General features: G+C 46.6%; 1 protein-coding gene across 12 annotated transcripts in view; it reads right to left on the minus strand.

Moving 5' to 3' along the window:
* RHOT2 (ras homolog family member T2) overlaps nt 1-25,520 on the minus strand; it is a 194,727-nt gene that overhangs the window by 19,604 nt on the left and 149,603 nt on the right. The window contains exon 20 of one of the 12 annotated variants that reach the window (XM_070760770.1): nt 22,908-22,991. The exons of the other annotated variants lie outside the window; for them this stretch is intronic. Within the exon in view, the coding sequence (XP_070616871.1) occupies nt 22,940-22,991 (52 nt within the window). The 3' untranslated portion in view covers nt 22,908-22,939. Of the gene's footprint in view, nt 1-22,907; nt 22,992-25,520 lie in introns of those variants that run through there. 12 annotated transcript variants of the gene reach the window in all.

Here is a 25,520-nt window from a genome sequence, read left to right on the forward strand (position 1 = left end):
AGAATATGGTGATGTCGTCTCTTTGTGTTGTAATATCTGGTTTTTTGTCATTTTTATTTTCTGGCTTCGGCTTTTGCCCTTGTAATCGGCCCTTGTCTTTCATGTTTGTTTTGTAGTTGCTGTGGGTCATTTTCCTCGATCTGTGTTGTTTCCGTTTCTTTTTCTTGGATGATGTCTTCGAGACTTGACTCTTCTGTATTCATTGTATCTTTAGTGTCTATTTCTTTTAGGAATCTGTCTTCCAGAGGTTTTAGTAACTCTTCGTAAATTCCTTTGCAACTTCCGGTGTACTTATTTTGTATTTCTTGTCAAGTAGAGTTACGAGTATTCCTTCTGGTATCAGCCATTTAAACATGATTTTATTTTTGTTTAGTTTGGTTAGGAATAGATAGGGTTTACGTCTTTCTCGTACTCATCTGGGAATCTGTGTTAATACTGTTATCTCTTTTCCTCTATGTGAAATTACGTTTTCTTTTGATGTTCTATATATTTCGTCGCGTGTGCTTCTCTTTGTAAATATGTATTTCCCGCGGTAGTCTATGTCTATGTGCAAATGAGGTAGAGACTCGGTATATTTTGTCAATTTGTTCTAACATTTCTTGTTTTGTTTTCCCAGTCATTTTTGAAAGAATTTTGGACATAGTTTGTGGAAGGTCTTGGTCATCTGCTTCCTTTACATTTTGAAATCGAAGAAAAAAGGCAGATTTTTCCATTTCTAGATTCATCACCGCCTCTTCTAGGTTTTTGTTTATATATTCTACTCTGGCCTCTGTGAATTGAAGGCGCATTTCTGTTTGTTCATTTTTCTCTTCTATTGTTTGGATTTTTTGACCATTAGTAGTTACTATTTCCTGTGTCTAATTTTCCCATGCGTTTGTCTAAGTCAGCGTTTCCCAACCAGTGGGACATGGTCAGGTATGCCGCGAAACTCCTAGGGAAGCTCCAGCTGGGCGGGGCGCTGCCGGTGCCTCCAACCTGGAACTCCCACTCGCAGCTGCCCCCCGGCTACTGCCCGATGCCGCTGTTGCCGGCGCTCGCCTGCTGGGCCCCAAAGAAGGAAGGCGGGAAAAAAGGAGAGCTTCATTCTTCGCACCGGCAGCAAGAGGAGGGCGCCATCAGCAGTGGCACCAGGTAGTAGCCGAGGGATGGCGGTGGCAAGAGCTCCAGGGCGGAGGCACCAGCAGCGCCCCGCCCAGCTGGAGCTTCCCTGGCGGGGGCGGCAACCAATGTCCTTTGGGGCCCGGAGGGAGGGCACTGGCGGTGGGAGCAGAAGGGTGCCGGGCTGCGCATGCCTGCGCCAGCGCCCCCCAAAACGCCCCCCGCGCACCCTTTTCCAAGGGCGCACCCGAAGCCGCGGCCGCCCCCCGCGCCTCTAGCCCCCCGCGCCCCTGGCTACTCGCCGCTGCCTTCGCCGAAAGCGCTTTTGTCCCGGGCTCTCAGCGAGGGGGTTGCAGGAGAGGCGGCGAAGGCGATCTCTCTCGTTCTCCGGAGGCTGGCGAAAGTGATTTTCAATGTCAGGTGCGTGGGCCGGCGTGCACTCTCCCCCTCCCCCTGCCACATTCAAAGTAAGCTGGTGAAGGTTTTTCTTACTTTGAATGTTCCGGGCGGGCTGGCAGGGGGATGGGGAGAAAGCGCGCGCCGGCCCGCACGCCCAACATTGAAAATCACTTTTGCCAGCCTCCAGAGAACGAGAGAGTGAGAGCGACAGAGCAAGATAGAAAGTGAGAAAGAGAGAGAGAGACAAAGAGGGGGTAGAGAAAGAGATAGCAAGAGAGAGAGAATGAGAGAAAGAGTGTGAGAGAGAAAACAAGAGAAAGTGAGAGAAAGGGGAGATAGCAAGAGAGAGAACAAGAAAAAGAAAACAAGAGAGAAAGAGAAAGCAAGAGAGAGAGAAAGAAAACAAGAAAGAGTGTGAGAGAGAAAGCAAGAGAGAGAGAGAAAGAAAACAAGAGAGGGAAAGTGAGAAAAAGAGAGAGAGAGCAAGAGGGAGAGAGATAGAAAAGAGGGGGAGAGATAAAGAGAGAGAAAGAGAGATAAGAGAGGAAGGAAGAGAGTGAGAGAGAGGAAGAAAGAAAGAGAGAAAGAGAAAGAAAGATGAGTGAGGAAGAGAGTGAGAGAGAGAAAAGCAAGAGAGAGATAGCAAGAGAGACACAGAGCGAGAGAGCAAGGGAGAGAGAAAGACATAGAGGGGGGGAAGGAGGGAGAGAGAGAGCAAAAAAGAGAGGAAGAAAGAAAGAGGGATGGAGAGAAAGGGAAGGAAGAGAATGAGGGAGGGAGAAATAGAGCGAAAGGGAGGAAGAGAGAATTTTTTTGTCCAAACTTTTCTTTAGCTGCCCCCCCCCGTTCAATGTTCCCCAGGATTTTGAAAATATGAATAATGTGCCGCGGCTGAAAAAAGGTTGGGAAACACTGGTCTAAGTTGCCAACGTGGTCTTGCATTTTTTTATTTTTATTTATTTATTTATTATTTAGATTTGTATGCCGCCCCTCTCCGCAGACTCTTTTTTGATATCCTCTCGCATTATCCCTATACTTCCATACATTGATTCATGGTTGCGATCGATGGATTCTTGCATCCTGGTCATCATTTCAAAAAGTGAGGCAATTGTAATGTTCTGGGGTGGTTGTGAGGCTTGAGGTAACGTTGTTTTGTCTGTAGGAGGTGTTTCTGGTGGACGTTGGGCAGATGGTGTGGCCGACTGTGTAGTGTTTTTTTTCCATGTTTTTGTTATTGTTGTTTGGTTTGTTGAAGACATCTTCAGGTTTTTTATTCGATACTTCACATTGGTTTTTTGAAATAGAATTCAATTTTTGGGTTAGTAAGATTATTTGGATAAATGTAAAGGGTAAGATAATATTAGTATCTTTGAGCGTGTATTAATATGTTAGTTAATTAATTTTGTTTAAGGATTTAAATGTATTAATGAGTTAGTAGAAAAATAAGTTTTTAATGTATAGAATGAAAATAAGGTATATATAGAATAGAGGGGTAAAGTATTCAATCTTATCAATCAATTTTATCTATAATATATATAAGAAAACACAGTAAATTATGTTATAAAGTCAATAGAATTTTATCTATAATATAAAATATATAAAAAAGAAACACAGTAAGTTGTATTATAAAATCAGCACAATTTTATCTATAATGTATTTAAAGAAACACAGTAAGTTATGTTATAAAGTCAGCACAGTGATAAAGAGATACTTATAATTTATTAATTAGTTTTACTCTATTAATGATCTACTATGAATACTGCAATACAATTATTTTAATCCCCAATTAATGTTAATATTAATAAAATAAGTTTATACCGTAGAAATCCTTACAATTCATTAGTTAATGTTGTATATATAAGGTAGGAGTGGGAAATAAGTATAAGAAAAGAGATTTAGAAAGAAAAGAAAGAGAGAGGAGTATATAAGGTATTATATAAAGAGAGAAATAACAGTCTAATTGGCAATTGATTATATCAGAAGTATTATATGTAACAAGATTTTTTCAGTTAGTTAAGTATATAAAATATGCAAAGAGAATATATATATATATATTAGTACAAGTTTGTATGTTTCTAAGTCCATTACTATATTAATCTAAATTATTTAATTACAAAAAAGATGCTAAGTAAATACGATTGTTATTTTGAATATGAGTAAACTATTATTATAATTGATTTTATAATTAATTTAATAAACAGTTAGTGAAGTCTTTTTCTTATCTTTTTCAATGAAGTCCCTTCAGTATGTTTACATATGAAGTATAAAATGTTCCATGGGTATTCCACAAAAATGTTCCACAGGTATTCAAGTAAATTTGAAATTGGGGGGTAGTTTGAAGATGAAATAATGTATTAATTCAGTTTATTCCAATTTATCGATCTGTCTGGTGTCCCTCAGTCAATTAATTAGTCCATCAGTCCATCGGTTGATTAGTCTATCAGTCCATCAATTAATCAGTTAGTCTCTAGTCTCTAGTTGTTATAATTAATAGTTATAGTTAATGCAGTCCAAATAGGCTCATAGTTAATGTAATCCAAATAGGCTCGAAGTAAAGGAAGAGAGTAAATATCCAGTTATAGTAGTTATATCCAGTTATAATAGGGAATCCAAATATCTTGATAGCTGTTCTTTTGGAGACAAAATAGTTAGAAGCAAAGTTTGGGTTGAGGTGTGGGGGGTAGAAAAGAGAAAAGTCAGTGGGGAAATCAATAGGGAGAGAGTCAAAAGAATGTGGAGACAAAAAAGGAGAGGATTTTAATAAAGTATATTCCGATTGTTTGTCTTCAGTACCTCTGACTCAGATCACTTTCAATTCACTTTTCTTTCGTAGCAGCTTAGCAGATTTGATCCAACACTTTTCTCTATCCTTCTTCACTTTCAAAAGTCCTTCCACTCTTTCAGCTAGGTCAGCAAGATCTTAACACTCCTCGTCGCGGTTTTATTCCTTTTGGTTCGGGCTCTGCAGTGCCTTTTCTGATGCAACTATTATGTATTTTCTGCTGCGTCACCGTCGCCTCATCTGAGAGAGGTTTCAATCTTAAAGCTACAGCAGAGCAGAGGGGAACATTTCCAACGATATCTTTTAAAAAAACCCAACGCTCCGAATTCTGAAAGAGTTGCTCTCTTGACCATCCACAGTTTAAACACTCACGTTTCCTTCTTTGCTTCCTTCTGTCACTCGATCTTGGTACTAAGTCGTCCTTGCGGCTTCCGCTGGTGAGTCAAAGATGTCCGCTTCTGGATCGGTCTGGGAAGGCCGATCTCTTTGAAAGTCGGCAAAGGGGTTTCCCCAATGTCTAGGGGGGGTGCCGATCGCACCCCCAGCTGCACTGGAGTTTCCCCTATTTGGTCGCAGCCCCTTGGGTCCGCGATCGCCCGTTTGGCAGCCCCAAAAAACTTTCAAAAGCCCAGTTTTCTCAGAGCCGTCGAGAGAAGCAAGGCACCAGGGCAACATCACCGTGTTGTATGCTTTTTTAAATGACGAGTTTTTATATACTTCTTTTAATATTAGATTTGTTACATTGTATATTGTTATTATTATTGTTGTGAGCCGCCCCGAGTCTATGGAGAGGGGCGGCTTACAAATCTAATAAATCTAAATATATATAAATATATATCAGATGAAGTTCGAGTTGTTTAGCTGGGGAAATTAATGTGTAGCCTGGCTTTCTGCAGACGTTTAGGAGATGTTCTCTCTAAGCTCAAACTTTGTCCCAAAGTCACGCAGCCAGTTTTCAAGGTTAAGACAGGAGTAGAACTCACCATCACCTAGTGATTGGTCCAAAGTCACCCTTTCATGCTTAAGGCAGGACTAGAACACTCCGTGTCCTGGTGATTGGTCCAAAATCACCCAGCTGGCTTTTAAAGCTAAGGCAGAACTCCCAGTCTCCTGGTGATTGGTCCAAAATCATCCAGCCATTGTTGGAAGCTATTAAGAAACAAAAGAATGGTAAAGCCCCAGGACCTGATGGATTACCAGCAGAGGTTTATAAGGTATTTGAAGAGGTATTTGGACCTATCTTTTTGGATTTAATAAATGAAATATTTATACAAGCTAAAATTCCGGATACTGCGACAGAAACTTATATATTTCTGATACCGAAAGAAGGGATTGATACACAAAAAGTAAAGAACTATAGGCCAATATCTTTGTTAAATGTTGACTATAAGATTTTTGCATCAATTATTGCAAATAGACTTAAAAGATACATGAATTTATACATTCAGATCAGAATGGATTTTTACCTAAAAGACAAATTAAGGATAATATGCGTATAATTTTAAATACTTTAGAATACTCTGAACAGCACCCTGAAAAACAGATGACACTGATGTTTTTGGATGCACAAAAGGCTTTTGACAATTTAAACTGGCAATCTCTAAATAGGCAATTACAATATATGAATTTTGGAGCGAGGTTCTTACATATTGTTAGCCGCTCCGAGTCCTTGGAGAGGGGCAGCATTCAAATCTAATTAATAACAACAACAACAACAACAACAATATCATAGAAGCAATTTATAATAAACAGTTGGCGAGAATAATTGTGAATGGAGATATGACCGATAAAATTAAAATCACCAAAGGTACAAGACAAGGCTGTCCATCATCACCAATATTATTTATTTTGACATTAGAAGTACTGACTAGAGCTATAAGCGCAGACAAAGAGATTTTGAGCTTCAAAATTTGAGATGAACAATATAAATTGCAAGCATTTGCGGATGATTTAGTTTTCATTTTGGAAGAACCAATTACTTCAGGCCCAAAACCCTTAACTCAAATTGAGAATTATGGAGAAGTAGCAATAAAGAGAAGTCAAATATGATTGTAAAAAATATGTCAGAAAACCAAAAAAATTGATTTAAAGACACTTAAACATACAGGTAGTGTAGAGGGTAAAATACTTGGGAATTCAGTTAACAGCAAGATGTTCAACATTAATGGGAGAAAACTACCGTGTTTCCCCGATAGTAAGGCAGTGTCTTACTATCTTTTTACCCCCAAAAGCCCCACTGTGTCTTACTTTGGGGGTATGTCTTACATTGTCCCGGGCACCGGGGCCGGCTCGTCTTCGGGCGCGGGGAGCTGCCGGAAAGGAGGCGGGCGAAGGAGGGCGCCTGACCGCGCCACTCACCTTTCCGCTCGCCTTGGAGCCGATCGGCCTCGCTGGCCGCTTGCAGCTGAGCCTCGGCAGGGGAAGAGGCGGTGGCGCCGCGGCGAGCGAAGGCGAGGGGCGCGCAGGGAGCTGCCGGAAAGGAGGCTGGTGAAGGAGGGCGCAGCTCCGGCCGCTCGCCTCGGAGCCGATCAGCCTCGCTGGCCGCTTGCAGCTGAGCCTCGGCAGGGGAAGAGGTGGTGGCGCCGCGGCGAGCGAAGGCGAGGGGCGCGCGGGGAGCTTGGAAGCAATGTCATCGCCCCCCCGGCAATAGTATTTGTCTAGTTTTTTCCCCCTTTAATTCCTTTTATACTACCGTGTTTCCCCGAAAGTAAGACATATGTCTTACTTTCGGGGTATGGCTTATATAAGCCGACCCCCCTGAAACCCCCCATATGTCTTACAATCGGGGGGGTCTTACTATCGGGGAAACACGGTATATTAAATTGAAAAAAAAAATTGAAATAGATTTTTGCAAAAGTGGAAAAACTTGCAGTTGTCATTGATGGGCAGGATTGCACTAATTAAGATGAATATTTTACGACTATTGCTTTTCTTATTTTCAAACATACCAATTAAAGTTAATAAAACCTTTTTAAATGATATGAATAAGATAACAACTGAATTTATTTGGCAAGGAAGAAGACCAAGGATTAGTTTAAAATGTCTACAAGATGTACGAAAAAGAGGAGAATTTGGACTTCCAAACTGGCAGCAGCAATGTGGATTAAAGAATGGATAATGCTCAGAAACAAAAGACTTTGGACTTTAGAAGGGCATGATTTACAGATAGGATGGCACTCATTTGTATGGTATGGAAAATGGACTATACCTAGGTACTTTCAAAGACATAGCATTAGAAATTCTTTAATTGAAACTTGGGAAAAAATTAAAAACAAACATTATTCTAGAGCATCTTATCGGACTGCACCTTTGGAAGCTCAGATACATCCCAGCAGAGTACAGCAATGTTAACTCTAATTTTTTCCCGGTGTGGGCGGAAAAGTATAGTGTCTGAGCGGCAGTCCCTTCGGGACTGGGAGGCATAGAAGTCAAAATAAATAAATAAACAAACAAACAAATAAATAAAGTGTGGGCACGTGCTATCATGCATGCGTGAATTCTGACATCCATAATTCTATATTTTCAATAGTATATTTTCAAATAGACAGTAATCATTCAATATCCCAAACTTCCTAAGATTAGCCTCCTACAACAGCCATTGCAAATTATCTTTCCCTCTAGAAATAACAAGATGTATTTGAGAACTTTAAGTTTAGTCTGGCAGTCTCAGATCAAAAACAATAATTATCAACATCCAATATACAGTGGTACCTCGTCTTATGAATTTAATTCGTTCCATGACAAGGTTCATAAGAAGAAAAGTTTGTAAGATGAAACAATGTTTCCCATAGGAATCAATGTAAAAGCGAATAATGTGTGCAAGCCCATTAGGAAAATCAAAGGCTTCCGGTTCCGGGTTGAGTGGTGTGGAGATGGTGGGTCCGCTGGTCTCCTGAGACTACGGTGAAAATCGTCAGGAATGGACCAATCCAGCTTCGAAATGACCCGAAGTCGGTCTGCTGTCTTGTCCCCCGTTGAGGCAGCTAGAGACTGAGTGTTTTTGCTGCTGTTGGGGACGCTGGGGAGCGTCGGAGGCTGCAATGCCGAGAGAGCTCTTCGGGGCGATCAGCTGAGGCGCGGAAGATGGCGGCCACGTCTGAATGCAGAGTGCAAAACGCCGAAGGAGAAGAGGGAAGCTGTGAAAGTGGAGACCGGACCGAGCTGAGCTTCCTGGCGCGGCACTGGTGAGTGAGAGTGACCAGTGCCAGTGCCGAGGCAGTGGAGGCGAGGTTCGAGGGTCGACGCAAAGGAGGGGAGCGGAGAGAACGGAGCGGAGTGGAGCAGAGACCAGCGCTGGAACTGAGCCGACCCTGCCTGCTCATGAGACCAAAGCCGCTGACGATTCAGGCCAGTGGGAGCGACCTGCAGTCGGTGGTGGAGGACATCTGCGGAGATATGGTGGGCGAGGAATATCCAGAAACAACACCCCCCCCCCTCCTGTATGGCACCAATGGGTGAGAGCTGCTGGTGCCAAGGGGGGATAAAATGAAATGAAAGAGACAGACGCCCAGTATGAGTGCTTACAGAGACCTGAAGAACTAGAGGGGGTTGAGAACTATGGAATTAACTGCCAGAATCATCATGGCCAATTAGACTGGGGATATTGTTTATCGTTTAATTCCTGTTTTTTGTCATCATTTGTCATCTCTCCCCCCCCACCATTTTCACTATTTTCCCATCTCCTCAACTACTACTAAGACCATAGAAGAACTGCGCCCCTAGTGGCAAGACTATAGACTATAGAAAAAGCAGCAAACCTTAAGACTCTAAGACTATATGGAAGATCTATAGAGGATTTCGGACCTGGATTGGTTGATTGACTGATGATTGATATTAATTAAGATCTGATTTTATATTTTATATTTTTATACTATCTTATTAACTTTTTAACTTTTTATCTTATTAACTTATTTAGATTTATAATTTTATATCCGATATATTTGTAATATTTTATTAGTACACTAATCTATCGCTAATTTAATCTATTTTTAATCAATTGGGGGGTTTTAACTGATGTATAATTGGAGTGGGTGCAATGACGTGTATGGGATGAATGATTGGTATGAATGCGATGGTTGGAGTGGGTGGGGTTATGCCAGGGATGGGATGAATGGGATGAATGGAAATAGTATGAATGAGATATTTGGCCCACCTGACGCCGGAGAGGCGGGAGGGGAAGGAGCACTGATCTCTGGGGTGGCAGAGGGTCGGAATATCCCGGTGTTGCTGGGGAGAGGCAGATATGGCGGGAGCCACGGAGCTAGCCGTTCCAGGGGAACAAGGGATCGCTGTCTAATAACTATTCCTTGTTCTGGCTCCGTGAGCTCAACCCAGGGCACTGGTGATGAGTGTGACTCTGGCCCTGGGCTCAGGTTGCTGCTGCTCAATGCCAGGTCGGTGGTAAATAAAGCTCTCCTCATCCGGGATTTAATCCTGGATGAGGAGGCCGACCTGGCATGTGTAACTGAAACCTGGCTGGGCCCGGAGGGAGGAGTTCCTCTCTCGGAAATTTGCCCAGCTGGGTTTCAGATATGGCATCAACCTTGACCCCAGGGAAGGGGGGGAGGAGTGGCTATTATAGCCAGGGAGCGCCTTTGCCTACGTAGGCTCGTTGCTCTGGAGATTGCAGGTTGCGAGTCCCTCCTTGTGAAGTTGGACTTAGGGGTTCAGGTGGGCTTGCTTCTCACGTACCTGCCTCCCAGCTGCGTGGCACAAGCCCTGCCTGTGCTACTCAAGGAGGTAGCCGGGTTGGCGGTGGAGTTCCCCGGACTCATTGTCCTGGGGGACTTCAACCTGCCGTCACTCGGCAAAACCTCTGGGTTGGCACAGGAGTTCATGGCCACCATGACAGCCATGGACCTGACTCAAGTAGTACAGGGTCCGACTCACGAGGGAGGGCACGCACCTGACATGGTATTCCTTTCCGAGCAATTGAGTAATGGTTTTATTTATTTATTTATTAATAGAGTTGAAAGGGACCGTTAGGTCATCGAGTTCAACCCCCTGCCTGAGCAGGAAACCCTACAGCACCCCAGCCAAATGGAAGTCCAATCTCCTCTTGAAGGTGTCCAGAGTTGGGGAGTTTACCACCTCCCCTGGCAGGCAGTTCCATTGGTTGATCGCTCTGACCGTCAGGAAATTCTTCCTTATTTCCAGGTTGAATCTCTCCTTGGTCAGCTTCCAACCATTGTTCCTCGTCCGGCCCTCTGGTGCCCTGGGGAATAAAGAGACCCCCTCCTCACCATGGCAACCCCTCAAGTATCTGTAAACTGCTATCATGTCCCCTCTAGACCTTCTTTTTTCTAGGCTGTCCATGCTCAGTTCTCTCAATCTCTCTTCGTAAGACTTGGTTTCGAGTCCCCTAATCATTTTGGTTGCTCTTTTTTGCACCTTCTCCAGAGTTTCGATGTCTTTTTTGTAGTGAGGTGACCAAAATTGGATGCAGTACTCCAGGTGGGGTCTGATCAGGGCATAGTAGAGTGGTATTAGTACTTCCCTGGTCTTGGAGCGTATTCCTCTGTTGATGCAGCTTAGGATTGAGTTGGCTTTTTTGGCTGCTGCTGCACATTGCTGACTCATGTTTAGTTGATTGTCCACCAAGACTCCAAGATCTCTTTCGCAGTCACTACTGCTGAGTGGGGTATCTCCCAGGCTGTATGTATGTCTAGGGTTCTTTTTGCCGAGGTGGAGGACTCTGCATTTGTCGGTGTTGAACCTCATTTTGTTGGTATGGGCCCACTGTGATAGTCTGTCTAGGTCTTCTTGTACTCTGAGCCTGTCCTCAAGGGTGTTGGATATCCCCGCCAGCTTGGTGTCATCTGCAAATTTTATTAGTTCCCCTTTTATTCCCTCGTCCAGGTCGTTGATGAAGATGTTAAAGAGTACAGGACCCAGGACAGAGCCCTGTGGTACTCCAGTCTACTTTTTTCCATGTGGATTTGGTGCCGTTGAGGACAACTCGTTGGGTGCGGTTGGTCAGCCAACTGTTTATCCATCTACATGTCTAGTAATCTACTCAATTTTTTTCTAGTTTGTGGATTAGGAGATTGTGGTCAACTTTATCAAAAGCCTTACTGAAGTCCAAGTATATTAAGTCCACTGAGTTGCGTTGGTCAACTGACTTGGTTATGGTGTTGAAAAATGATATGAGATTGGTGTGGCATGATTTGTTTCTGATGAATCCGTGCTGGCTATTGGATATGATCTTGTTTGTTTCTAGGAAGTGGGTAAGTTGTTTATTGATTATTTTCTCCAGTATTTTTCCAGGTATAGAGGTCAGACTGATTGGTCTGTAGTTACCTGGGTCGGTCTTTTTGCCTTTTTTGTGGATGGGGACTACGTCAGCTCGCTTCCAGTCTTCCGGTAGGTCTCCAGTGATCCAGGATATTTGGTAGATGAGGAGGAGTGGTTCCGCTATGGTGTCTGCCAATTCTTTTAGGACTTTGGGGTGAAGTCCGTCTGGCCCTGGTGATTTGTGTTCGTTGAGTTCCCTCAGGTAGTCCCTCACTGTGCTTTTGTCTATGTTGAGTTCGGTTCTGGGGCAGTTTGTTGCAGTTAAATTGCAGATTGGTTGGAGGGAGGTTCCCTTTTGTGTGAAGACTGATGCAAAGTAGGCGTTGAGTAGCTGTGCTTGGTCATTGCTGTCTGTGATTTCTCTACCCTCTTCGTTTTTTAGTGTGATGATTGTTTCTTGGATTTTCTTCTTATTGTTGATGTGTTGGAAGAATCTTTTTTTGTTGTCTTTGACTTCCGCTGCAAGGTGTTGTTCATATTGTGCCTTTGCTGTTTTTATTTTTTGTTTGCAGGAACTGGCTGTTTGCTGATATTCCGCTTTGGTTATGAGTCCTTCTTTCCATTGTTTGTACTTAGCTTTTTTTCCTTTTATGTCATCTGCGAGGGCTTTGTTTAGCCATGCAGGTTTAGTTTTGATTTTCCTGTTTTTCCTTTTCATGGGGATTGCGTTGTTTTGGGCGTCTATGATGCTGTTTTTTAGGATCGCCCAGGCTTCCTGAGTGGTTTTTCCTTTTAAGAGTTCGTTCCAGGGGCATTGTTCAAGGTTCGCTCTGAGCTTGTTAAAGTCCGCTTTTCTGAAGTCTGGGACTGTAGTGGTGTTGGGTATAGTAGCTAATGATTGCACTATGTTGAATTTGAGGATGACGTGGTCGCTCTCTCCCAGTTTCCCTTCTTCTTCTGTTCCCTCTATTGTTTCTTCCCTGTTTGTTAGTATTAGGTCTAATATAGCATTCCCTCTGGTTCCTGTTTCAACTTTTTGGGTTAGAAAGTTGTCAGCTAGACTGGAAAGAAATTTGGCAGACTTTCCGCTTGGTGCTGAGTTAGTTTTCCAGTTGATGTCTGGGTAGTTGAAGTCCCCCATTATTGTCGTGCTGTGTTTGTTGCATATGTCTGTTAGTTGGTCTGAGACTAAGGGGCTTAGAAGCTTTGCCTTTGTCATGGTCAGACCATTTCCTACTACGGCTTGACTTCCTGGCTCCAATCCTTCCCTGCAGGGAGGCGGAACCAATTAAGATGTTCCGCCCCAGACGCCAGATGGACCCAGAGGGCTTTCAGACGGCGCTTGGGGTTATTCCAGAGGCACTCGTCCACAGTTCAGCGGAGTCTCTTGCGGAGGCCTGGAACAAGGCCGCAGCGGAGGCTCTTGACCGGATTGCGCCTTTGCGACCTCTCCGTGGTGCTAGACCCCGTAGAGCTCCATGGTTCAACGAGGAGCTCCGGGAGTTGAAACGCCAGAAGAGACGTCTAGAGAAGCGATGGAGGAAGAGTAGGTCTGAATCTGATCGAACACTTGTAAGAGCTTTTATTAAGACTTACAAAGTGGCGCTCAAGGCGGCAAGATGCGCGTACCATGCCACCTTGATTGCATCAGCGGAATCCCGCCCGGCCGCTCTGTTTAGGGTGACCCGCTTCCTTCTTAATCAGGGGGGAGTTGGGGAGCCCTTGCAGAGCAGTGCCGAGGATTTTAACACGTTTTTTGCTGATAAAATCGCTCAGATCCGGGCCGAACTCGACTCCAATTGGGAAACAGTCAACTGACAACGAGTCAGTCGAGGTGACTGGGGCACGTACTTGTCCACCTGTCTGGGAAGAGTTTGATCTGGTGACACCTAATGAAGTGGACAAGGCCATTGGATCTGTGAGTTCCGCCACCTGTTTACTGGATCCGTGTCCCTCCTGGTTGGTCTCGGCCAGCAGGGAGGTGACACGGAGCTGGGTCCAGGAGATTACCAACGCTTCCTTGGGGAGGGGAGTTTTTCCAACTCTCTATAAAGAGGCACTCGTGCGCCCCCTCCTCAAGAAGCCCTCCCTGGACCCAGCTGTACTTAATAACTATGGTCCAGTCTCCAACCTTCCCTTTATGGGGAAGGTTGTTGAGAAGGTGGTGGCGCTCCAGCTCCAACGGTCCTTGGAAGAAGCCAATTATCTAGGTCCCCAGCAGTCGGGCTTCAGAAGCCGGTTACAGCACGGAAACTGCTTTGGTCGCGTTGATGGATGATCTCTGGCAGGCCCGGGACAGGGGTTTATCCTCTGTCCTGGTGTTCCTTGACCTCTCAGCGACTTTCGATACCATCGACCATGGTATCCTTCTGCACCGGCTGGAGGGGTTGGGAGTGGGGGGCACTGTCCTTCAGTGGTTCTCCTCCTACCTCACCGGCCGGTCGCAGTCGGTGTTAGTGGGGGGTCAGAGGTCGACTCCGAGGTCTCTCCCTTGTGGGGTGCCTCAGGGGTCGGTCCTCTCCCCCCTGCTATTTAATATCTACATGAAACCGCTGGGTGAGATCATCCGAGGGCATGGGGTGAGGTACCATCAGTACGCTGATGATACCAAGCTTTACATCTCCACCCCATGTCCAGTCAACGAAGCAGTGGAAGTGATGTGCCGGTGTCTGGAGGCTGTTGGGGCCTGGATGGGTGTCAACAGACTCAAACTCAACCCGGATAAGACGGAGTGGCTGTGGGTTTTGCCTCCCAAGGACAATTCCATCTGTCCTTCCATTACCCTGGGGGGGGAAATTATTGACCCCCTCGGAGAGGGTCCGCAACTTGGGCGTCCTCCTCGATCCACAGCTCACATTAGAAAACCATCTTTCAGCTGTGGCGAGGGGGGCGTTTGCCCAGGTTCGCCTGGTGCACCAGTTGCGGCCCTATCTGGAAAGGGAATCATTGCTCACAGTCACTCATGCCCTCATCACCTCGAGGTTCGACTACTGTAACGCTCTCTACATGGGGCTACCTTTGAAAAGTGTTCGGAAACTTCGGATCGTGCAGAATGCAGCTGCGAGAGCAGTCATGGGCTTACCTAGGTATGCCCATGTTTCGCCATCACTCCGCAGTCTGCATTGGTTGCCGATCAATTTCCGGTCACAATTCAAAGTGTTGGTTATGACCTTTAAAGCCCTTCATGGCATTGGACCAGAATACCTTCGAGACTGCCTCCTGCCGCACGAATCCCAGCGACCGATTAGGTCCCACAGAGTGGGCCTTCTCCGGGTCCCGTCAACTTCTCTGTGGCGGCCCCGACTCTCTGGAATCAACTCCCCCCGGAGATTAGAACTGCCCCTATCCTCCCTGCCTTCCGTAAAGTTCTTAAAACCCACCTTTGTCGTCAGGCATGGGGGAACTGAAACATCTCCCCCGGGCACGTACAATTTATGTATGGTATGTCTGTGTGTGTGCTTGTTAGTATATCGGGGTTCTTTTTTAAATGTTTTTTTAAAATATTTAAATTTATTTGAATCTATTTGGATTTGTACGATTTGTTTATGCCTGTTGTGAGCCACCCCGAGTTCACGGAGAGGGGCGGCATACAAATCTAAATAATAAATAAATAAATAAATAAATAAAACATTAAGGCTTTTTTAAAAAAAGCGGTGGGCAGACGAAGCTGAGACGAACGGAGTGGGGGGGAGGGACAGTGAGAGGTGGCAAGAGGTGGCAGTCCCAACGAAGCAAGGTGAAAAGAGCCTCTCTTGAGCTCCATGAGTCCCTGTCTCCCGTTTTTGTCCACCCCACTTTGCTCATCTCCCCCACAATTTTCTCCTCTCTTGAGCTCTATGAATCCCTGCCTCCCGTTTTTGTTCACCCCACTCTTCTCATTTCCCCCATGCAGTTTGGAAAGGGGGAGTTTGTCGCTGGGATTCAAAGCAGCGCTGGCAAAAAAATGAAGGAAATCCCAGCGAGGGGAGCCCCAGGGAAATCCCAGCGCTTCGGGGCATCCCAGCGGTGGCGGCTCGGATTCGTAAGGTGAAAATAGTTCGGAAGAAGAGGCAAAAAAATCTTAAACACTTGGTTGGTATGATGAAAAGTTCATATGAAGAGTGGTTCGTAAGATGAGGTATCACTGTACAGTGGTACCTCAAGATACGAACCCCTCGTCTTACGAACAACCTGAGATACGAACCCGGGGTTCTTAAAATTTTTGCCTCTTCTTACGAACTTTTTTCGTGTTACGAACGCCAAACCCGAACTTCCGGGTTCGGCGTTCGGGAGGCTGCCGGGAAGCCCCGCAGCCCGGCTGTCACCTTTTAAAACAGCCGGGGGGGCTTCCTAGCAGCCTCCCGAAGCCGAAACCGGATGTTCGGGTTTGGCGTTCGGCTTTGGGAGGCTGCTGGGAAGCCCCCCGGCTGTTTTAAAAGGTGACAGCCGGTGGCGGGGCTTCTCGGCGGCGGCGGCAGGTTCGTAAGACGGAAAACGTTCGGGTTCGGGAGACCACTTTGGGGTTTTGTCTGGGAGGGAGGGCAGGAGGTCCGGCGCTGGGGGAGGGAGTCAGGAAGGTCCTCCTGCTCTCCCCCCCAGCGAAAAACACAAAGGCGGTCTGCCACCGCATGACAGGCAGGGCGGAGCAGCCTGGAGCAAAGGGAGTCTGAAACCGCCGCCGGCTTCAGCTTCCCATTGCTCTGCGGGCGGCGACAGACCGCCTTTGTATTTTTGGCTGGGGGGGAAGCAGGAGGCGCAGGATCGGGCCGGCGGCGGGCGTGGGGCGAGGCAGCAGGTCTGCATCCTGGGCGGGCGGGCGGCGGGCGAGGAGGCGCGGCCGAGTGGGCCCGGCTCAGGCTCCGGCTAGACCTCCAGTGAGGACAGGGCGGGCAGCGGCTGGGCGCAGCGGCGAGGTGCATCCAACTTGGGGCTGGCGGCGCCCGACGCAGCGGGGAACATCAGCGCAGGAGGCAGGAGAGGACAGGGCGAAGTGAGGAGAACCGCCGCTGTCGCCGCCATGCCCGGCTTGACTTCCCTGGCCACCGCAAGCAACGCGCGCTGCGATCTTCCGGGCCGGCGAGGCTCAGCGACGGAAGGCGGTCGCCTGGCCTGGGAGGCTTAGCCGAAAGGGGCCGGGGCTCCAGCCGCTGAGCCTCGCCGGCCCGGAAGATTGCGGCGCGTGGTGCCTGCGGCGGCCAGGGAAGCCAAGCCAGGCGTGGCGGTGACAGCGGAGGTTCTGCTCACTTCACCCGGTCCTCACCTGCCTCCCGCGCTGATGTTCCCCGCTGTGTCGGGCGCCGCCAGCCCCGAGTCGGACGCACCATCCCCGCAGTGCCCAGCTGGTGCCCGCCCCGTCCTCACTGGAGGTCTAGCCGGAGCCTGAGCTGGGCCCGCTCGGCCGCGCCTCCTCGCCTGCCGCCCGCCTGCCCAGGATGCAGACCTGCTGCCTCGCCCTGCGCCTGCCACCCGCCCGATCCTGCGCCTCCTGCTTCTGGGCTGGCAACGTCTCCGGCTGCTTAGCTTCTCCTGTCCAGCCTGAAGCCGAAAGAAAAACGTGGAGGCTGGTGAACAAAGGGCAGAACTTTCGGCTTCTGGATGGATGGGAGGAGCTAAGCGCCTGTCGGAGAGCTTCCTGGGCATGAAAGCTCGCGAATCCAACAAGGACGAAAACCAGGAAGCTCTCCGAGCTCGGGAAGGAGCCCATGGTCAGTCGGCTGCGGGCAGGAGGAAAGCGAATGCCTCTCTTTGTTGCACTGCCGCCAGCATGGCTCCTTCCCAATCGGGCCGGCAGGGAACAGAACGGAGCCTTCCGCGGCGGCTGCCTGCTGGGCTGGTAAGAGGGGGAGCGGAGCCCAGTCCTGTGGGCTTGGTTACATCTTCCGCTGCCAGCCAGGCCATGCTGGCGGTAGCGCAACAAAGAGAGGCATTCGCTTTCCTCCCGCCCGCAGCCGACTGACCGTGGGCTCCTTCCCGAGCTCGGAGAGCTTCCTGGGCATGAAAGCTCGCGAATCCAACAAGAACGAAAGCCAGGAAGCTCTCCCTGGCGGAGACCGCCGGCCCCTCAATCGGGCCGGCAGGGAACAGAGCGGAGCCCACATGGCTGTGCTCCGTGACGGGGACCACCGGCCTGCCTAGCGGGCTGGGAGGGAGGCGGAATACGGGAGGAGGAGGAAGAGGAGGAGGGAGGAAGGAGAGAGAGAGAGAGGGAAGCCGCCCAGCTGTTTTAAAAGGTGACAGCCGGGCGGCAGCGTTTTTTTTGCGGGGGGGGGGGTTTGTTGCACCGATTAATTGACTTTACATTGTTTCCTATTGTTTCCTATGGGAAACAATGTTTTGTCTTACGAACCTTTTGTCTTACGAACCTCCCCCTGGAACCAATTAGGTTCGTAAGACGAGGTATGACTGTATTTATAAATGTATTTAAGTATAAGTCAAAAAAGTCTGGCTTGCCTTAGAGTTTTTCATGTCTGTCTCTCACATTGATGATGACCATTCCATCGTTGTCTTTGTCCACTCCATCGTTGTCTTTGTCCACTCCATCCTTCTTTATCCACTCCATCGTTGTCTTTGCCTCTTCTCTCCCACCCTTTCTCTCTTTCCTTTCTGTCTCCCACCTCTCTTTCTCTCCCTCCCTTTCTCCCTCTTTTCTTTCTATCTTTCCCTCTCTTTCTTTCTCTTTCTCTCCCTCCCATTTTCTCTGTATCATTTCTATCTCCCCCCTCTCTTTCTCTCCCTCCCTCTTTCCTTTCTATCTATCCCTCCCTCCCTCTTTCCTTTCTCTCTCCCTCTTTCTTTCTCTCTTCTCTTTCCCTTCCTCTTTCTCTTTCCTTTCTATCTCTCCCCCTCTCTTTCTCTCGCTCCCTCCCTTTCTCTCTTTCCTTTCTATCTCTCCCCCTTTCTTTTTCTTTCTTTCTTCTCTTTCTCTCCCTCCCTCTTTCTCTCTATCCTTTCTATCTCTCCCTCTCTTTCCTTTCTATCTCTTCCCTCTTTCTTTCTCTCCTCTCTCCCTTTCTCACCCCCCTCTCTCTATCCTTTCTATTGTCACGCTGAGAATTGCCAGCCAACAGAGACTTTCCTTAGTTAAAGTGTTGCTGTGTTTCTTTATTTGCTCTGATCACACCCCCTCTTACATCACTCCCACAATCCTTATCTTTCTCTGTTTCCTATATATATATCCGCTTGCTTATGTGAGCGAGCACATTCTAATCTAACCTTCTTGTGTGCTTGTAGCCATGTTTTTGTTAGAAGCTGCTTGATAAAGCGCAGCTGGCTCAATGAACTTTTTCTGTTTATAAAATAAAGTTTGTTTTCACTATGGTTCCTGCCTGCTGAAGTCCTGCTTTAAAATCCATCCCCAACATGGTACGCCGAGAGATGGTTCGTTTATTTTTATTTTTAATTTAATCAGGCTGATATGCCTGCTAAGAAACGGCGGCAGCAAGCTTTTGATTTTTCTTCTTCTGAACTTCAAAGCATCATGCCGACTCCGTCTGAACATCTGCCGGGCCTCGCTCAAAGTAATTTTTCAACTCAGCAGACATCCATCGAACAGATAAGTGAAGTTACTAATTTGCTTAGTTTAACTGAGCCTGTAAATCAAATAGGTGAAGCAAGGGCAATTAGCCCACATTTTCAGGCAGAGATAGCTGTAAATCCTAGTTTACCGGAACAGCTAGGAGCGAAGCCAAAAGTTAAATTTCAACAAAGTTTCATGTCTAAGCCAACTTTATATGAGAGCAACCTTTTAGACGATGACATAAATATTCAAATTACTAAGTCCTTGGCAGATGATTTAAAGCATGATATTGCTGCAATACAAAAATGTTTATTAGATTTGAAACTGGATAAAGAGTCAAAAGATCTTAGCCAGTCTGAACAGGATCTTGCCCATTTCTACAGCTCTCAACTTATTGTCAATGAAAGGAAACTGAGCCAGATAAGAAGTGCAGAAGTAGAATACTGTGAAAGGAAAATACATGACTCATTAAAATTGAAAAATATGGTCTCTGTTCCAAGACAGTCTGTTGAGGCCACGCATTTACCAGCATTCAAGGAACTAGATGCAGCACCACCCAGTGGCCAAATTGAGAAAACACCCAGTTTAACTTTTCCTCTGGGATTTGGCTCAATTCCAAGCCAGATCCAAAATGCGCCACCTGGTGGACAACTTAAGCAACTGCATCAAAATGTTGTTTTATCGCCAGAGAATTCAAGACCGCCATCTAGTGACCGTTTGAAGCAATATAAGTTACCAGATGATCGGAGAAATGTTGATTCGCGCCAAAAAGATTCTTTTTTAGATTTTCAAATGAATAAAGAAGCTTCAGCAGAACAATTTTATTCTGCAAGCAAGGGAAGGTTTGTACCTCAACAGAACTTTTTTCAGCAGGTACCCCAACCAGATCAAGGGGTGCAATATTCACAGGTACAACCGCCCCAAGCTCCTGTTATGCCCGTGCACTCGGCGCAAATTCCACTTCAACCAGCTCAGCCATTATTGGCACCACGCCCTCAACTGCAACAACAGATGCCGGCTGCATTTCCAAGACAATTCTCTACCTTGTCACCATTGCAAGGTGAGTCTCAACTTCAAAATAATGGGCGAAATTATAAGACGTGGTTACACCAGATCACGCTGATATTAGCTGCAGAAGGGGTTGACACCATTGTATTCAACCCACCAAACAGACTCTGGACACAAGAAGAAAGAGCCTTAGATAGAAGAGCGACCATTTTGATTCTCATGTCTTTAGTTACAGATTTATCTATCAGATTCTCTCTTGCCAATACTGCAAACGCCGTAATTACCGCGCTCGATGAACTGTACCGTCCTATCTCTCCTGAGGGCACATGCCTGTTGTTCACTGATTTTTTTAATGCGAAATTACAACCTGGAGAGAAAATTGCTCCACACTTGTCGAAGCTCTTGGCGATGCAGAAGGAATTGATCGAAAGAGGATACAATATTGACCATATACAAATGACTACTGCAATCCTCACGTCGTTAAATGAGGACTGGAAAGAAGCTATCACGAAGTGTCTTAGTATACCCATACCTCAACGCACTACAACCAGAGTTTGCCAAATGTTGACCGAAGAAGAAATCATTATGGAACGAATGCGGAAACCCAGATTCACTACTATTAGATCTCCAGTGAGTCGTGGTTACCAACAAAGGAGTAACCAGTCTAGAAGATCAGATTTTCAACGCTCTCAATCTGCTGATCCACAACGCTCTCAATATCCTGCCCAGAATAGAGGAAGACGTTCCACAGGCAGTAGACGCAGAGGTTCCAGTACCTATAGGTCAGCTCAACGAGGTTCCGGAAGCGAATCACAATCAAAAATCAATACTGTGCTTCAGAAAAACGTTCCTGACTTAAATTGTGAGTACAACACAAAACGTTTATGGACTATAGATAGTGGAGCTGCTTTTCATATTACTCACCAAAAAGAACTTTTTACGGAATTACGTGAATCCGACATTAAGGAGGTGTATGGATTCTCAAAAAACTTATCCCGAGTCGAAGGAGAAGGAACAATCTACATAGATGAACTGGACCAGACGATTCCACGCGTTCTCTACATTCCAAATTCTGAAAGCAACATACTCGGCCTTCATCGCCTAAACAAAGACTTAGGCTACAAAGCAATGCTATTGAACTCTGATATCCACATGATTAGAAATGGCACTGTTGTCGCACATGCCATTCCGATTGGTGGTGTTTTCTACCTCAAGCCGAACTTTCATTCATTGGTAGATGTAAGTATGAGCGTTCCAAAACATGAAAGCGCAGGCCCAGAGAGAAAACCTGCTGCTATTATAAAATCAGAGGCTCATAAAGCCAATGAATCACAAGATGTTCCGCATAATGTTGCAAATGCTAAACCTTTACTAAAAAATAAACCTTTTCATTCTAGGTGCATCCACCGTTGGCATCGACGTTTGGGCCATGCTTCCTATGATGTATTATCTAAGATGCCTGAGTGCGTGAACGGTTTCAAAGTTGATAGTAATTGTCCTATTTATCTTGATTGTTTTGTTTGTAATAAATCTAAATCAAAGGCTGCCCCCATTGCTAAACATGCCCTTCGTTTGTCTTCACGCATTTTCGATTTGGTTCATACCGACATTGTCGGTCCATTTCGGCCTACTAGGGGTAGCAATAAGTATTTTTTAACAATTGTTGATAGTTTTTCTAGATATGGCTTTGTGTATCTAATGAAACAGAAATCAGAGACATTTCAGATCTTTACAGACTTTGCTGCAAAGGTCTTCAATCAATTCGGTGTCCGTATTAGAAGAATCCAAAGTGATCGTGGTGGTGAGTTTATGTCTCAGCGATTCCAGAACTGGATGAGACGCAAAGGAATACGGCACCAAGCTTCAGCACCTTACACTCCGGCCCACAATGGGATAGCTGAACGAAGGCAAGGTGTTCTACAGACTATGTATCGCTGTCTCTTAGAAGACGCTGATCTCGATAATGCTTATTGGGGCGAAGCATTAAGGTATGCAAACTACCTTATTAATCGTACTTGGAGCAGTGTGTTAAAACAAACTCCGTACTATATGTTTTATGGGAAGAAGCCTGACATTCAAAACCTTCACATATTTGGCTCGTATGCCATGGTTAACATTCCACTGGCTCAAAGAAAGAAGGGTGGTCCAGTGGCACAAAAATTGAGATTTATAGGTTTTGATGAAAGTTCCAAGTATTATAAATTTACTGACTCTAATTACAGAACTATTGTTTCCAATTCAGCAAAATTTGAGGAAGATACAAATTGGTCCAGGATACACAGTAACGACACATCAGTTTATTTTCCTAAAGATGTTCAAGGTACAGCGCAACCTGACTCTCAGACAGATGTTCCTGATGTACAGTCTTCATCAGTCGCAGATGATGTTATTAGCGATGTAAATGAAGATGGAGATGACCAAAATGAATGGACCACAGTTCTACGACGTTCCAAGAGAACCACAAAAGGAGTTCCTCCTCAGAGATATCAAGCGCAAGTAGCTCAAAAATTGTTTCCTGTTATTTGTAACAATGTTTTACTTCCTCCCGATAATTTTTATCAAATAAAACATTTACCTGAACCTGAACAGGAAAAATGGTATAATGCCATGCAAGCTGAACTTGACAGTTTAAAGAAATTGAAGGTGTACAAACATGTTGACCCTCCAGAACATAAGAAAGTTATTGGCACACGATGGGTCTATAGAATTAAGCGAAAGCCAAACGGTGAGGAACTATACAAAGCTAGATTAGTAGCACAAGGCTACTCTCAGACTTTTCCTGATGATTACACCGATACTTATTCACCTACTGTCAGAAATGAAAGTGTCAAAATTGCCTTAACAACTGCCGCTGCCCTGAATTTAGAAGTTTTCCAGTTTGATGTTGAAACTGCATATCTGAATGCCGATCTAGATGAAGAAATCTACGTGAAAGGTGCACCCGGATTCCAGGACCAGGAAGGATGTGTCTGGCGACTGCAAAAGAGTTTATACGGATTGAAACAATCTGGTTTAATGTGGCATAGATGTCTAATTGACAAACTAAATTCAATGGGCTTTATTAAGTCCGACTCTGATCAATGCGTGTTTACAAAAGGGCAAGGTAATGTTTATGAAATTGTTCTTGTGTATGTTGATGATATTGTGTATATTGGTCCAAATCAACATATGAGTGAGAATTTTGCAAAGGGTTTAGAAAAACATTTCACACTAAAAAGCTTAGGACACATTCATGATTACTTAGGGGTTCAAATTCAGAAAACTAAGAAGGGGTTTAGTCTCTCACAATCAAACAAGATTGATCAATTGTTACAACAATGCAACATGGCTGATGCACACCCATGTCGGTCTCCAATGCAGACAGATTTTTATAGGTTGACATACCAAAATAGTCCTTTGTTTAAGGACCAAACACTTTATCGCTCAGTAATTGGGTCATTGTTATATACAGTGGTCCCTCGATCATCGCGAGGGTTCCGTTCCAGGACCCCTCGCGATGATCGATTTTTCGCGAAGTAGCGGTGCGGAAGTAAAAACACCATCTGCGCATGCGCAGATGGTGTTTTTACTTCCACCGCAGCAGCGAGGAGCCGAAGATTGGGGTTTCCCCGCCGCCTCGCTGCTGCCGCTTATCCGCGCGCGCGCCGCCGGGGCTTCCCCCACCCACCCGGTTAGTGTTGTTGCTTCCCAGCTGGGAAGCGGGCCTCGCGCGCGCGCCGCCGGGGGTTCCCCCACCCACCCGGTTGGTGTTGTTGCTTCCCAGCTGGGAAGCGGGCCTCGCGCGCGCGCCGCAGGGGCTTCCCCCACCCACCCGGTTGGTGTTGTTGCTTCCCAGCTGGGAAGCGGGCCTCGCGCGCGCGCCGCCGGGGCTTCCCCCACCCACCCGGTTGGTGTTGTTGCTTCCCAGCTGGGAAGCGGGCCTCGCGCGCGCGCCGCAGGGGCTTCCCCCACCCACCCGGTTGGTGTTGTTGCTTCCCAGCTGGGAAGCGGGCCTCGCGCGCGCGCCGCAGGGGCTTCCCCCACCCACCCGGTTGGTGTTGTTGCTTCCCAGCTGGGAAGCGGGCCTCGCGCGCGCGCCGCCGGGGCTTCCCCCACCCACCCGGTTGGTGTTGTTGCTTCCCAGCTGGGAAGCGGGCCTCGCGCGCGCGCCGCAGGGGCTTCCCCCACCCACCCGGTTGGTGTTGTTGCTTCCCAGCTGGGAAGCGGGCCTCGCGCGCGCGCCGCCGGGGCTTCCCCCACCCACCCGGTTAGTGTTGTTGCTTCCCAGCTGGGAAGCGGGCCTTGCGCGCGCGCCGCCGGGGCTTCCCCCACCCACCCGGTTGGTGTTGTTGCTTCCCAGCTGGGAAGCGGGCCCCGCGCGCGCGCCCACGCCTTTGCTCGCGCCACTTACCGGGGCAAGAGGGGGAAGACCCAGGGGAAGCCGCTCAGCCCGGTGGGGAAACTCCACCATCTACGCATGCGTGGCCATAGAAAAAAAAAGGCCACGCATGCGCAGATGGTGTTGTTTACTTCCGGGTTGAAAACTCGCGATATAGCGTTTAGCGAACATCGAGATCGCGAAACTCGAGGGATCACTGTATTAGTAGTTGGACAAGACCCGACATTTCACTTAGTGTGAATTTGTTGTCACGACACGTAGGCAACGCGACTGTATTTCATTGGTCATGTATAAAGAGATTGCTCAGATATATGAAGCACACGATGGACATAAAGTTGTTCCTGGAACCAGAACAAAACAAGTATCCTAAACTGATTTGCTATGCAGATTCTGATTGGGCGAGTGACATTGAAACTCGTCAAAGTACTTCTGGGTTCATAATGTTTTTGAATGGGTGTCCAATTTATTGGAAAGTCAGAAAGCAGAGATTTATTTCTTGTTCCTCCACTGAGTCCGAATATGCTTGTGTTTCTGACTGTTGCAATGATTTAACCAATGTTTCTGCTCTCATTACTAGTATCTGGGCAGAGCCAATGAAACCTATTGTCATTATGGAAGATAATATTTCAGTGAAATTCATTGCTGATGCTGAATATGTGGGAGCACGTTCACGGCACATCGATTTACGATATAAAAATGCGAGAAAATATGTGCAACAAGGATTCGTGACACTACAATATGTGCCTTCAAATGAACAGATCGCTGATGTGCTGAATAAGCCACTGCCAGCTGACCAACATGAATACCTTTCTGAGAAACTGTGCCTGAAGTGAATCAAAGTCCCTGATGACTGCCAAAGAAGGGGTGTCACGCTGAGAATTGCCAGCCAACAGAGACTTTCCTTAGTTAAAGTGTTGCTGTGTTTCTTTATTTGCTCTGATCACACCCCCTCTTACATCACTCCCACAATCCTTATCTTTCTCTGTTTCCTATATATATATCCGCTTGCTTATGTGAGCGAGCACATTCTAATCTAACCTTGTGTGCTTGTAGCCATGTTTTTGTTAGAAGCTGCTTGATAAAGCGCAGCTGGCTCAATGAACTTTTTCTGTTTATAAAATAAAGTT

The sequence above is a fragment of the Erythrolamprus reginae genome, chromosome 9 (genome assembly GCF_031021105.1).
Source record: "Erythrolamprus reginae isolate rEryReg1 chromosome 9, rEryReg1.hap1, whole genome shotgun sequence".
Taxonomy (NCBI): Eukaryota; Metazoa; Chordata; class Lepidosauria; order Squamata; family Dipsadidae; genus Erythrolamprus; species Erythrolamprus reginae.